Source organism: Equus asinus, chromosome 2 (assembly GCF_041296235.1).
Source record: "Equus asinus isolate D_3611 breed Donkey chromosome 2, EquAss-T2T_v2, whole genome shotgun sequence".
Taxonomy (NCBI): Eukaryota; Metazoa; Chordata; class Mammalia; order Perissodactyla; family Equidae; genus Equus; species Equus asinus.
In genome coordinates this window covers 181,884,446-181,898,908 of record NC_091791.1, presented here as the reverse complement: position 1 = coordinate 181,898,908, position 14,463 = coordinate 181,884,446, and the positions used below count along the sequence as shown (strand labels likewise).

Sequence of the window (14,463 nt, the reverse complement as noted above, 5' to 3'; positions counted from 1 at the left end):
TCTTTCTCAGGATTGCTTTGGCTATTGAGTCTTTGTGGTTCCATATAAATTTTAGGATTGTTCTTTCTACTTCTGTTAAAAATGCTTTTGATAGGGATTGCGCTGAATTTATAGATGGCTTTTGGTAGTACGGACATTTTAACAATATTAGTTCTTCCAATTCATAAAAACAGGATCTGCTATGAATTTTATAACCATAGACTAGCTCTCATGTGGGTTTTAAGCCCAAACTATCATTATTTCAGTGGTCCAATAAAATTCAGATTTAGATTTTAAAGTGTTCTAAGGCCTGCCCATGTTCCCAGGTGGCTGGCAGAAGCAAATGCAAAGCCTCTACTGAGAAGCCTGCCTGCAACCCAGCCCCTGACCAGTGACACGGACGTTAATTCTAAGAAATATAAGCTCAGAGTCATGAGTCACCAAACATCTAAAGAAATAAGGCAACACAAATACACCTAGCAGGATAATAGAGAGTAAAATTGGAGCAGTAGATACTTGAGATGTCAAAATCATCAGAAATTAAATATAGAATAAGCATGTTTAAAATGTCTAAGAATATAACAAAGGATTGAAAATATGAGACAGGAACAAGAGACCATAAAAATGACCAAATGGGTTTTGGAATGAACAGAATATAATCTCCAGACATGAAAAACAGAGTAAGAGAAATTAAAAGCTCACTGGAATTCTGCTTCTAGACAGAACTGAGTAGTTTGTGGCAGATCAATGCTCCTGCCAAGAACAACTACGAAAGCTGAAGAGAACAAAGTATTTGCTTAAAAGTGTCAGAGAGGGACTGAAACAAAGACAACTAGAGGGACTAAGATTCCAGAGAAAGGAGAACAGAGAGGTAAACTGATGATCTGCAGTCGCTCTTCCCATGGAGGCATTTGCTGGTTCTGGGGGAAGGAGAGAGAATGATAATCTGGGCTTTGTCCCAGCAGAAGACTGTGCTGGGGACAGAGAAACCAGCAGTGCTTTTGACAATCTTGCAGGGCTGGCATGACAGACTTGGAGAGCCAAAGGGCCTGAAACACACTCCTAGTTGCCCCTTCAAAATACTTGGCAAAGCTGAGCTGTCCTAAGTGGGAGGTTAAAAAATCTCAGATGAGAACATCTAAAAGGGCCCCAGTGAAGATATCACTTAAGTTCTAGTGAGGTATGCTGTAGGAAGAGAAGCAAACCAGAGAAAATGGAGCCTTGCTCAAACTGCAGCCCAGCTTCCACTCAGCACAGCATCTGAATGGATTAAGGTAATTAGCTCCATCAATCTTCCCAGTAGAGGAAAAGCTCAGCCCTGTCTGAGGGAAGACAAAATCATCTGCAGGCTCAGGATGTCTTACATTAGTCAACAACTAACAGGCATGCAAGAGACAGGACCACGCATCTAGAAACCAAGAAACAAAACAGACAATAAAGACCCACAGGTGATTCAGATATTGGAGTTTGTAGACATGGATTTTTAAGTAACCATGACTACTATGTTCAAGAAAATAGAGGCAGAGAGGGAGATAATATACTCAGAAAGATGAGTATTTTTCACTAGAGAATTGGAATGTACCAAAGAAATCAAGAGGAAACTGTATAATTGAAAAATACAGAATCTGAAATTAAGAACTGAATAGACGGCTCTAGCAGCAGAAGACAGTATTCATGAAATGAAAGACAGGTGATTCTGAAAATTCAAAACTAAGGTACATAGAAGAGAAAAGGAGAAAAATACACAAGAAGGTGGAAGAGATGTGGGAACACAGTGAAAAAAATTAAAATGTGTATAATCAGAGCCTCAGAACAAGGGGAAAAACATATTGACCAAAAATTTCCTAAAATTGACAAAAGATATCAAGGTAGAAATTTAAAAAGGTCTATGAACTCAAGCAAGAAATATACAAAGAAGACTCCATCTAGGCACAAAAATAAGGCTGCCAAAAAACAAAGAAAAAAATGTAAAAAGCAATCATAAAAAGCAGAGACTTTACTTTTAGGAGAACATTGAGACTGACAGGTGATTCCTCAGCAGAGAAGAGGGAAGCTAGACATCAAGAGGATGACATTTGAAAAGAGTTATAGGAAATCTTATGCTCTAGGCCACAATACAGACCACATTTACCCTCCCACCTTAAAACAGCCAGAAAACAAAAAACCACCCACCAAAACAAAAAAATAATAACAACAGAAAACAACAGTGAAAATACGTGGATCAATGTTTTCAGACTTTGGACAGCAGGCAGCACAGGGCAGTGATCCCTGAGTGCCCAGCTTACTGTCTGGAGAGTTTACAGAGCACAGTGCAACAGTGCAGGGACGGGGAACAAAAACAGAGCCTGGCAGCCTCCCTGAGCTGAGAATACAGAGTTGAGAACTGGGGGAGGTCAAGACGGTCAGAGTACTGGAGAGGAGAGATTTGCATGGAGTGGAGAATGCCGCAGAGAAAGAGAGAGGGAGAGAGTGAACGGGCTCTGGAGGGCTACAGAGCATGCCTTGAGTCTTCCTCTGAGTGTCAACCAGCTTATGTGTGTGAGTAAAGTACCGAAGCCAGGCTAAGAATTGCCAGCAACGAGGCAGAACAACCACCAAAGCTCACACATGGTTGTGACCAGTCAGAGTAGAGAAACCTCCTAGGACCCAGGGCATTAGTTACTGGATTCAGAAGGGGATTGCCTAAATTGTGGGGAAAAATCAGCCCTGGATTAAAGGTGCTCTGTTCCTGCCTACTGAAGCTGAAAATAGCCTTATAAGGATCAAACTGTTTCCAAGTAATGTAACTGCATCCCTGAACAAAGCTCAAAAAATTTTAATGAAAAACAAAAATATCCAATACCTAACAAGATAAAATTAACAATGATGGCATCCAAGAAAAGTTACCAAGCATGCAAACCAGGAAAATACAACTTATGATAAGGGAAAAAAAAAATCAATGGGAAGAGACCTGGAAATAGAACAGATGATAGAATTAACAGACAAGGACATTAAAACAGTTCTTATAACTGTATTTTTTTATGTTACAGAAGGTAATGGAACGCATCAAAAAATAAAGGAGAGATATGAAAGAAATCAAAAAGACTCAACTTTAACCTTCAGAGATGAAAAATATGTCACAAAGAAAAAGGCCCCAGATGGGCTTAAGAGCTCATGAGACACTGCCAAAGAAAAGATTAGCAAATTTGAAGACAAAGCAACAGAACTATCCAAAATGAAACACACAGAAGAAAGAGACTGAAAAATGAACAAAGCATGAATGGCCGTAGGACAACTTCAAGTAGCCTGATATATATCAAATAGTACTTTCAAGGAAGAGGAAAAAAGAGTTATGGGACAAAAAATATTGGAAAAAATAATGGCTGCAACTTAAAAAACTTGATAAACTATAAACCCACAATTGAAGAAGTTCAACAAACCACAAGCACAGAAGCATGCAGAAGTCTACGTCATAATCAAATTGGTTAAAACAAGCAACAAAGGGAAAAATATTCAAAGCAGTCAGAGGATATATTACAGAGGAAAAAAAAAAGAATGACAGCAGGAGCAAAGCAAGCCAGAGACGACAGATCAACATCCTGAAAATACTGAAAACAAAAAAGTTAATATCCAGTGACAAACTTCTTTTCACAAAATGAAGGTCCCCTCACCCAAAAAAGGGAGACATTTTCAGATACACAAAAGCTGAAAGAATTCATCACCCATGGCCCTGAATTAGTATAAATGATAAATACCTCAGGAAGAAGGAAAACGGTAACAGGTGGAAATTGGGATCCACACAAAGAACATTGGAAATGGTAAATATAATGTTCTTATTCTTCAACTCTCCTAAGAAAACTGTTGATCGTTTAAAGCAAAAGTAATAACAATCTTATGATTTTGTACATGTGTAGGAGCAAAATGTAAGACAACAGTATCACAAAGGCATACAAATGCTGAGACAATTCTTTTACACAGTAATAGGACAGTTTAGAAATTACCAGTTTAAAAAGTCTTTGTCCCAAACATTCCTACTGCCCACCTAACCTTGGTCCTCTTTTAGCCATGTAGCTTAAGATTTAAATTCTAAGTTTGCTACAGGTGACAGTGTGTTACATAGTCTGTTTATATTTACCTTGTGTTGATCGAATAATCAAACACAACAGAGGCAGTGTTTTTACATTTCAGCTATCGGTTACAGCAAAATTCCACATACAAATCCCAAAATTAGGAGAGGTGCTTTGTAGTAGATTTCAATCAGTCTGATATTTTCTAATTAAGAGACTTTGATCTCCCTTCTTAGGTTCTTTCTAACCATATTTACCTGAAATAATGTTTCTCTTTAATATTTTATCCATATTTTATTACTGTAATTTTATTTTATACCTAAATAGTTTTGAAAGGTCCCTAAACAATTTGTTCATATCAACTTTTATCTTTATTAACCTTAAGGAAGTCACACAGTTTGACAGTGAACCTAATCTGTTCCCTTACTGCAAGACATTTTATAGGCATACCCAGTACAGTGTCTTCAGGACGGTACACTTATAAATTTGATTAAGATCAATGTCTAAGAATCGCATTGGAATGTGTAGGATTTGCAATAGGTAATTTTATGTGAACAAAAAGAAAATATATTTTAGATACTTGAGTTTGTGCATTAAATGCACACCTTTGCTAATAATCAGCTAGTCAAGAAACTGGCAGTTTCCCAATTACTATCATATTCCAAAACCATATTTAGAAAACAATAAAGTAAAGATAAACATATTAAGATTTCTGCAAAGAAGTAGCAAGGGTATACAATATTTTAACGATTCTCAAAAATACACATTTATCATTGTCCAATTCTATTTATGAAATCCTACTTAAAAAATAATAACTTCAGCCTTTAAAAACTTAAAGCACATAATAACAAGGAAAAGAAAACCTTTTCAAAAAAGGTTATTCTAGTAAAAGGATTACAAAAAGTTCGGTAACCTGAGATGCTATCCTGGAACGTATGCTACTAGTTCAAGTGTGCAAGCTCCAACTTAGCAAATGTTTAAAATATTTGAGTTTTTAAAACAGTGCCAAAATAAACCACATCTTTTTTAGAGATGACATATTTAGCTAAGCACGAGCAACATAAATCTTTCAACCATTCCACATATTTGTTTAAAAGCCTCAGAAACCATGTGCATTTCTAATAAAACATGAACAAAATGCTGAAATCACTGGAGTGGAACAGTTGGCTTCTAAGTCAATTTTTTAAAAAGGCGAACGTATCTGTGTGTGTCTGCGTGTGTTTGTGTGTGTCTGCGTGTATATATCTATATAGAGAGCAGATAGATTAGTTGTAAATAGTAGTTATCAATAACACACTAATGTCTTGTGAAAAATTTTGGCTCCATACAAATCATATGTGAGAAGAAAAAATGTGTGAGCCAACGGCTATTTCATCATTATAATGCCTCATTAATCAGGAGTATTTGAAAATAGAAATTTTAAAAATAATTATGATCTTTAAAAATGCCACATATAAAAATGCCCTCCTATGCAACTATATCCACTATCAAAACTACACATTTTTAATATTCTAACTTTTTATGAACTGAACTAATTCTACCAGTAAGTGACCCGATAAGAAGATTCTTCAGTTTATTTGAATAAGGAAATATACAAAGGATCAACTTTCTCATTGAAAAAAAGGGAAATATTTTATTAGGCAAAATATTTTAAATAATTTTAGCATAATGGCTTATTTATAAAAGTAGAATTATAAAAGTAAAGCTTCTCATAGATTAGTAACAAACTAATCATTTTGCTATAACTGCTTATACCTTGCCTATTACCAATAGCCTTGCTTATAACTGGTTTTATCCGCAGCAGTTGCTCTGGGAGGTAGAGCGAGCCTTGAAGTGCAGACTACCATTTGATAACATTGTCAGGCTTTAGCATCAGGCCAAATTACAAACAGTACAAGGCAACTCAAGGTTGTCTGTTATTAACAACGAATTGTCACAGTATTCCTAATGAGTGAAGCTAAGGCAAAGATGCTCCTAGCCTGACGCTAGAGAGGCAGTAATAATGCTGTGCCATTTATGCACGCAGTTCACGTTATTGTACTTGATCGAAAGACATGCACACAATCTCCACTGTTAGACGATCCATATGAATGTGTATGAAAGTGATGGCACAATAACAACAGAAATTGCAAGAGTTAAAATATTTAATTTTTAATTTTTTTCTTATATAGATTTGGAGACCCACTGTTGTGTGGAGTTTAGGCATAAGACCTTAGCTGTAAGTGCTAATGAGTCCTTGACAAATTCCTAGCCTCTCTGAGGCTGTTTCCTTATGTGTAAAACATAATAATAATAATAACAATAACACTAAAATTATCATTATGTGATTGACATATACGTATATAATTTATTATTATTATATAGTGTGGATAAGATCAAATAAAAAATGCAGATGTGAAAAGACTGAAAATCATCAAGAGCTACCCATGTTTGTATGATCTTTTCTGCTTTTCCTCTGAACTACTTATTTTTACAAGGAGAAGTGAATTTTCATATTACTATAGGAATTAGACAACGTTTAAAGCCAACTCAAGCAATCTGTCTGGGCAGCATGAATGTGTAGAGAACTGATCTTTGGTGACGAGGTTATTCTTTCGTATGAAAAGAATAAAGACTATTTAAAACATTGTTGGTGGACATTTTTAAGTGCAAGAAATCAATTAATGATAATATTGGTTAAAATATTTGACATTTGTAATTTTGTAGACAACTCATTTTCAAAGTGATGTGACATTTTGGGGAGATTACCAACATTGAACAGTAGCAGATGTTAGAATTATTTTGTAAATTTAAGTTTAGAATATCAAATTCTATAAAAGTTCTGGATATTGATTACAGGAACCGGTTTCTCTAATCTGATCGTTTAGGTATAGAAAGAGATGTCTGGAAACTGTAAAATGTCTTTATGCTACACTTTGTGTTTTATAAAACCTCAAGCAAAATAATTCAAAAAAAGTTTGTCTGATCTTCAGGACTAAACTGAAAATTCAAGTTACTTGTGATTTATCAGAAGAGGAGTCAGGAATGGACTATTTTGTGACAAGAACTGTTTCTCTCTACTTACCTGCATGACTAGAAAGGCGCCGTTCCCTCCCACAGGGCGCTGTTCCCTGTTTCCCTTAGAGCCGAGAGAAGACTCCATGCCTGACCAGACGACTTCAGATTTCAGTATTTCTATAGTCACCGGCCTACGAGAGGCTATCATTCTCTTTAGGACCATAGAGTAAATCCAGTTAGTTTATTTTTGACCCCTGTTGTTCCTTATTTTTAATTCTCATAGTTTCAAAACGTAATTATAAGCAGGAAACTTGAGTAAATTCTAATTTGAACTCAATGGGATTATTATAACTGCCAGTTAATCTAATGGATTTAATAAGGAAGAAATTGAGCGTGTTAGCATTATGATTCTTTTGTCACCCTATGATTAAGCACCTTATATTTTCCTGCAGAGTTAAAAAAATTCAAACGGATAATCTTCCATGGTGTATGAAAGAATGGTGCAAGAAATTATTCTGTACTTGTCCTGAAAATAGGCAATGGTAGATGATTTAGCTCAATCTTAAAGCTAAATTAAAAAAATTGTATGGACTTAGAAAAATTTTCACTTGCTTACAAAATTTTCACTAATTCAGTCTCTACTTGTCTATTTCATCCTGTCCCAGTCACAGTGGTTTTCTATTGGTCTCTCATCTATTCCATCTAAAAATAATGAAGAGATTTTTCCTATAGCCAAATACTTAGTTTTATTCGTAATTTCATACGATTACAAGTGACTGCTATGCTGTGACCATTTTAAGTTCTCTCTTAAATAAAAGAAAGAGTAGGTAACCTGAACCAAATGGTAGATTCACCTTTTTTCCAAGTCTTTAGATTTTTACATTATAACTTTACTGTGTATTATATATTGGATTCCCTTCCTCTATAACAAAAATTCAAATGATAATCTAAATAAAGATAATTGAAAAGAACACTGAAGATGTCTGATGGCCTCTCGTCTTTGAGAGTCATGCTGGCCCAGCTAATTTTCAAGCTGAACGTCTCCCAGCCTATTAGACACACTTGGCAATTTCTACAGCTTAAATAGAGTTTAGATGATTATTCATTAAAAACATTAATTAAAGACCAACGTTAAAAATATTGACAATGAGTTTATAAGTACACATTAACGACATTCTCTTTTTATTGAAAATACTCTGCATTATTTGTAGTGAAACAAAAATCATACCTTGATTAACGTAATTTTAATGTACCAAACTCTTACAAAAGCAAATTATACATTTAATTCTTAGTATGTATACTTAATATTCTTTAATTCTAACAAAGATTACACGCATTCATTGAAGGAAGACTACATATTCTTATATCTGAGCTTCTCTCATCAGTTAAGAAATAAGATCTATATTGAAAAATGCATGTATTTGAAGTTTTGACCTAACACAGTGGATTAAGGTTTAGACAATATTTACTTTGCTGCATTTTGGTTCAGAAAGGACCAAATGTGAAGATATGATCCTGACCAACTTTACTATGCTTCCATAACAGTCTCTCAGTAAAAAACCTTACATTGAACACAGTGAGATATAAAATAGTTAAAAAATAAGCTGCAACTTTATAGCCACCCATTGGTAAAAGTCTGTAGTTAATACATTCGGATAATAACTCAGGTCAGCAGCAAAGTGGTTAAACATTTGTGATTTGATTTTATCTCGGCTTGGAATGTGGCTGGAGTGTCCCACTTCTAACAACTGTTTGCTAAGTTAAGGCTTCAGTGTTTACACAGCATTGAATGAAGCAGCCTGGTCACCAGATGTGACTGCTTCCCCAGACTGTCGTTCCCTCAGTCAGATCACTGTCCTCATGGTCCCTGTTCCAACCTTCTTCCTCAGGACGTCCACCAGCCTTTCCAACCTAAGTTGGGGGCAAGGGAGTGGGAAGGGAAAAAAAATATATAAAAAGTGCAATTATTGTCAGGAATGTTTTGGCTGAAAAACGACAGTATTTGCCTACGACCAAGCAGTCCTGGCAGTCATGTTAAGGAACAAAGCATTTCTGTAAGTGAGAGACTGCTGCAGAGTGCCAAGTATCTGAGGTTAAAAAAACAGCAACACACAAACTTTAACCCAGATCTTCAGATTATGTCAGCTTTAGATGCTACATGAAAAATACAAGATGCTCATTTCAAGACATTTACCCACTTGCATCAGGTTGTGAATGAATCATTTACTATGCAATGACAAGATGGCATATTAAATGGAGAGCAGTTTCAAATTGATTTTTACCTAGGAAGTACATATTTCAACACAGAAACGCTATCAATCTTACACCTGTTAACTTAGCTAAGTAAGAGACACATTGGTATACTGTACTGTTCTTATGCATTAAATTTCTTTCTTCTTCATAGAGTCAGCTGATGAAAATAAAGCCAGGAATTAGGTGGCTAGGTGGGAAAAACTTCATGTCTCAGTGCCATGAAAATAATTTAAATATATACAAACGATCTGATGCTAATAAAACCACTTTTTGTACTACACTTAAAAAGAAGTTTCTATTCCTGAGTAATATAAACAGGCTAGCAATGACTCTACATGCTTTTTAGTCAAAGTTAAGTGATTTTTTAACTTGATTAAAAACTCACCGATTATACTGAAAAAAGAGTCAAAAGCTCAGAAGTTCATTCTGTAGTGTTCTTAGGCTACTCTCTGGGAGGGAGATCACATTCATGGGGATCAGTGAGAGTTTTACTTGACAAAAGACGTTGAAATCAGACCATTAATTGTTTTTTTCCCTTTTCTTTCCTGAAAGCATAAAACCTCAACCCAAAATCTTGCTTGACGCTACACACACAGAAATCTTCCTTATAAGTGAAAATCACACCCAGCAGTTTTCATATACACAATCTCCCCTCAAAGACTGGGGAGCAACACAGTCTAGTCTGCTCCAGCTTGCCTCATTTACATGGATCCATGCATGAGGGTCCTCTGCAAATAAACACAGCACGGGGCTAGACACTAAAGGAATGAGGGTATTCTGAGTGTCCTACACACTGGTTTAAATGGACTGATCAGCTGCATGCAACACTGAAAACTAGCTCCAGTTTACTGGATGATTCTGCAAATATCCACAGTTCTGTTAACGGAAAACAGGAATATGAAACAAAAAAAATTCAGTGCATCAAAAATCTTTGCTTTGAGATAATGTAGTAACGATCTTAGAGCAAAAAGGCAAATCTTGCCTAAGTTTGTTAATACAAATTTCTCAAAAGTAAATTATACATAAGTATTATACACCCACTAAAACAGCTTCAAACTAGCAACACAAATACCTGAACTAAGAGATTCACTGGCCAATTCACTGTATTCCCAGATCACTCTGTATTAGCTGGACCTTCCCTAGTGGTAAAAACCAGTGAATAAACTACTCTGAATATTACGATTAATAGGATTACAAAAATCCTTTAAGACAAAGTGCCACTAACTTGAATTTTGGAGGAGGGAGAAGAAAAATGTAAGTATGAAACTTTAAATGTATTGTTAAAATACAATAATAACTTGAATTAACTGTTAACAAATGGCTCCCAGTGGAAATCTTGGCAAGCCATTAATAGCATTTCTCGGCATATAGTGTAAAAAGTCAGAAAATATTACTTTCAAGTTGGTTAGGTACACCCCTCTCCCACAATATCATTTACATTACTATTAAAAAAAACTTCCTCATGATGTAAAAACGAGCTCTACTCCGCACAGTTACTCTTATCACTACGAACTCAGAATCAACGGAATCCCGCATTTCTGAGCTGAATCTGTGTTGTGCTTCTTTCGGCCTCTCTTTTACATTCAGGCTCATCTCACTGCAGTTTCCCTTCTCATACATTAGAATGTCTTTCCATTTAGGAGTCTTCTATCTTGCTAAGGTAAGAGTTTAGGAGGAAATACATAAATATCATGTTTTGCAATGTCTTTACCATATTTCAACAATTGCCAGATCAACCGCATTCTCAGTTTATCCAGGTTGAATGGTTTATGAAAATTTGATCTCAGAAATGAGAAAAATGTCAATTCCTTAGTTTTGTGAAAGCTTATTGACTTCTGAAACACAATGAAGCACCTATTCCTTCCTGTAAGGAATGGACACCACCTGCCAAACAAGGGCTGTGCCAACAGGGAGGCAGGCATGCACGTCTGTGGAAGCACCTTGCAGGATCTGCCTGCAGGCTGCTCTTTGCTGTCCAAATCAATCATATCCTTTAAAAAATGATGTCGCTTACTGAAACAGGCTCCAACTGCTTTACATGTTACTCAATGATAGCTTCCCAAGGGCTTCAAGAAATAGGAAAAGGGTTAGAGCCAGGATTAGGATTTCTCCATTTTAAATAAGAAGACACTGAAGCGCAGACAAGTAAACCCTTCTACAAGGTCCTGAGGTAACAACTGGCAAATCTGGGCCTGGCTTCCTTGTTCTTGGTTCAAATCTACTTCCACTAGGATTTCAGTTACCAGAGAGCTGCAGATTTCAGACTATAGGTTGATGGATTATTTGTCTTAATAACTTCATTAAACATTTTCATCAAGTTCTTAGTTTAGTCAAATTGGGAAAGTATTTGCTGGTGTATTTCATCTGCTATTTAGTAACACATTGTAAGAAAGTAAATTGATAACATTGCACATAATTAGGAAATAACAGTTACAATCTATTATCGGCTATAATACAATTTCTATGCAGACTTGAAAAATATATTTACAGCTATATTTTAGACAGAAATCCTATTTTTTCAATTAACATTATTTTTTTATTTTCTGTGTATTGATAGTACATATGTATTACAATGGAATACACAGTTTTCCATCAAGTGGAGAACCATAAGCTATTTACCAATTTTCCTAATTGGTTTACTTCTATTTTTCACTCTAATGAATACTGTGATATATTTTAAAAGGCAAATAATACTTTATGAATACTGACTGTGTTGGGAACTATGAGAAGTAATTTATGCACATATTTAGTTTCCATTATAACTCCATGGAGTAGATGTCATCCTCAGATGACAAAACCAAAGCATATGGAGGCTACTTTGACCAGAGCCACCCTGCTAGTGAGTTTGGGGCTGGGACATGATGCTAGGTCTAATTACCACATTTCTGATGTCTCTTACATGCTACACTGCTTCCAAAATTGCTGTGACTTTCCAGGCTTATTTCTGAGTTTCTGTGGGTTGAGTTACTCTTACTGACTAATTTTTTTTTTTTTGCAAAATGAGAGAAAGGAGTGAAAATAGAAGAAATTCCTCAACATCAGTTGAATTGTACCGAAGTAAAAATCTCACTATAAATGCCATTTTTGAGTCATTTTTGTATCTGTCAATGTGAGAGCAGAATTCTTATTGGCTTGACAATTTTCTCCCCCAAAAAGTATTCCTACTCTTTAGGCAATGAAGTTACGCCATCAAACATATTTGGCTTTTTATTGTTCTTTTTTTCCAAGGAGAAAGAACCAGGGAACCCAACAGAGATGGACAACAATCATCCTTCCAGCAGAGGAGACAGAAAAGCCAGTAGAAATGCTGCACTGAAGGTGTGCCTTAGTATCAAGACCTTGCTTCTTTCAACCATGGCAGCAGGCAGAGAAGACTTTAGATGCAGTTTTTTTTCTTTGACTATTATGGCTGTTCTTCCTCTGCTGGTCTTTTTAATGTTGATTTCTTTTATCATCTTTTCTTTATACTTTTTATACTTTCTGAAAAAGATGTTATTTGCTCCCTTGATTCCACTTAAATGCTATGACTTCCAAATACAGACCCCCATCCCAAAACCCTCTTCTGAGATTCAGACTCACATATCTGACTGCCTGCAAGACATCACCTCTTGCTTATCCCACACGCATATGATACACAGCATATCTAAAACAAAACTTATTTCACCTCCCAAGCATGTTTCAGTATTTCTTATCTTGATTAATGTTGCCATTCATTAATTCACTCAACCTTTAAGTTGAAAAAATTTAGGAAAAGATTAGGCAAGATAGGGTGGGCAAGAAGGATGACTCCCAGTGTCTGGCTTTGGTGACTAGATCAATGATGATACACGAACCAAGACAGTGGAAGGAAGAACTGCAGGTTTTTGTTGGGGAGTATGTATGTGTGTGACAGGATGGTTCAGTTTAGTCCGTACAAATTTGAGGTGTGTGTGGGACATATAAGTGGGGACGTTAAAGTAGACAGTTGGATATAAGAGTTTGTGTTAAAGAGAGAATTCTAGGTTTGTGATATAGATTTCAGTTCAGTCGATAAGCATTTGTTCGCTAATTCCTATGTACTAGATATTGTTCTAGGCACTGATTATTCAAAGAACAGGATGTGATCCCTGCTCATAAGAAGCAAGAAAGTGGGAAAGTAGGTCTTTATACGGATAATTTCAATAAGTTGTTGGTAAAATGCTGTAAAAAAAGGATAAGCACAGGTATTAAACAGAATGTGGCTTGGGCGGGCAAGGAGAGGAAGGGCCTGGAAAGGCCTCCTGGTGATGCCTGAGTTACGTACTGAAGGATAAGAAGGAAATGGTCACTTCAAGAGGGTGGGAATGGAGAGGGGAAGAAGGGCATTTGAGGCGGAAGAAACAGTATGTGTGAGGGCACAGAGGTATGGAAGGCATGACGGGCATCAAGTCTCAGCAGTAGTGTGGTTTCTCAGGATCATAAAGTAGGAGGTGGAGAACATCAGGAAATGAGGCTGGAGAGGTGGGCCATGAGGAGGTCTTGCTCTAGGTTGCAATTGAAGGCATGTGGGTGGATGGAAATGCTTAGAGAGGGAAATAAAAAAAGGAGAAGAGGAATGGAAAGAGGATAGAACCAAAATGAAAACAAATATTTAAAGTAAAGGGATTGGAGGAAAAAAAAAGAAGATTGGCAGGGGCCAGCCCCATGGCCAAGTGGTTAAGTTCGCCCGCTCCGCTTTGGCGGCCCAGGGTTTTGCAGGTTTGGATCCTGGATGCAGACATGGCACCGCTCATCAGGCCATGCTGAGGAGGCGTCCTACATGCCACAACTAGAAGGACCGACAACTAAAATATATAACTACGTACTGGGGGGCTTTGGGGAGAAGAAGAAGAAGAAAAAAAGAAGATTGGCAACAGATGTTAGCTCAGGTGCCAATCTTTAAAAAAAAAGATGCTGAAAAAAAATAAAGGGATTGGTAAAAGAATTTGAGAAAATAGTCAGGGAAGTAAAAAATGGATCAAGGGTAGGTGCTGTCACAGAATCCAGAGAAGAGAATTTCAAGGAGTGATCTACAAGGTTAAGAATTTAACAAGATCAAAGTGAAAAGTGCCCATTTGACTTGGCAATTAGGAAATGACAATCGTTTCAGTTCAGTTTTAAAGGCATGATGGAAGTAGGATGAAGCCTGAACGGAATGTGAAAAAGTGAAGACTAAGTATAGGCTGTTTTA

The 14,463-nt window shown here is 36.4% G+C and overlaps 1 protein-coding gene and 1 long non-coding RNA gene across 8 annotated transcripts in view; one reads left to right on the top strand and one right to left on the bottom strand.

Annotated features, from left to right (window-relative positions):
* Positions 1-14,463, top strand: part of LOC139044557 (uncharacterized) — a 51,228-nt gene that overhangs the window by 10,471 nt on the left and 26,294 nt on the right. Inside the window, exon 2 of the long non-coding RNA XR_011501569.1 lies at positions 12,504-12,593. This is a non-coding gene — a long non-coding RNA (uncharacterized lncRNA). The remainder of the gene's footprint in view (positions 1-12,503; positions 12,594-14,463) is intronic.
* MIPOL1 (mirror-image polydactyly 1) overlaps positions 6,191-14,463 on the bottom strand; it is a 303,533-nt gene continuing 295,260 nt past the window's right edge. For 4 of the 7 annotated variants that reach the window (XM_070504273.1, XM_070504275.1, XM_070504276.1 and 1 more), the window contains one exon: positions 7,754-8,933. In XM_070504273.1, the coding sequence (XP_070360374.1) occupies positions 8,867-8,933 (67 nt within the window). In that variant the 3' untranslated portion in view covers positions 7,754-8,866. Of the gene's footprint in view, positions 8,934-14,463 lie in introns of all 7 variants that reach the window. The other 3 variants (XM_044765526.2, XM_070504278.1, XM_044765525.2) reach the window with 2 other exon arrangements.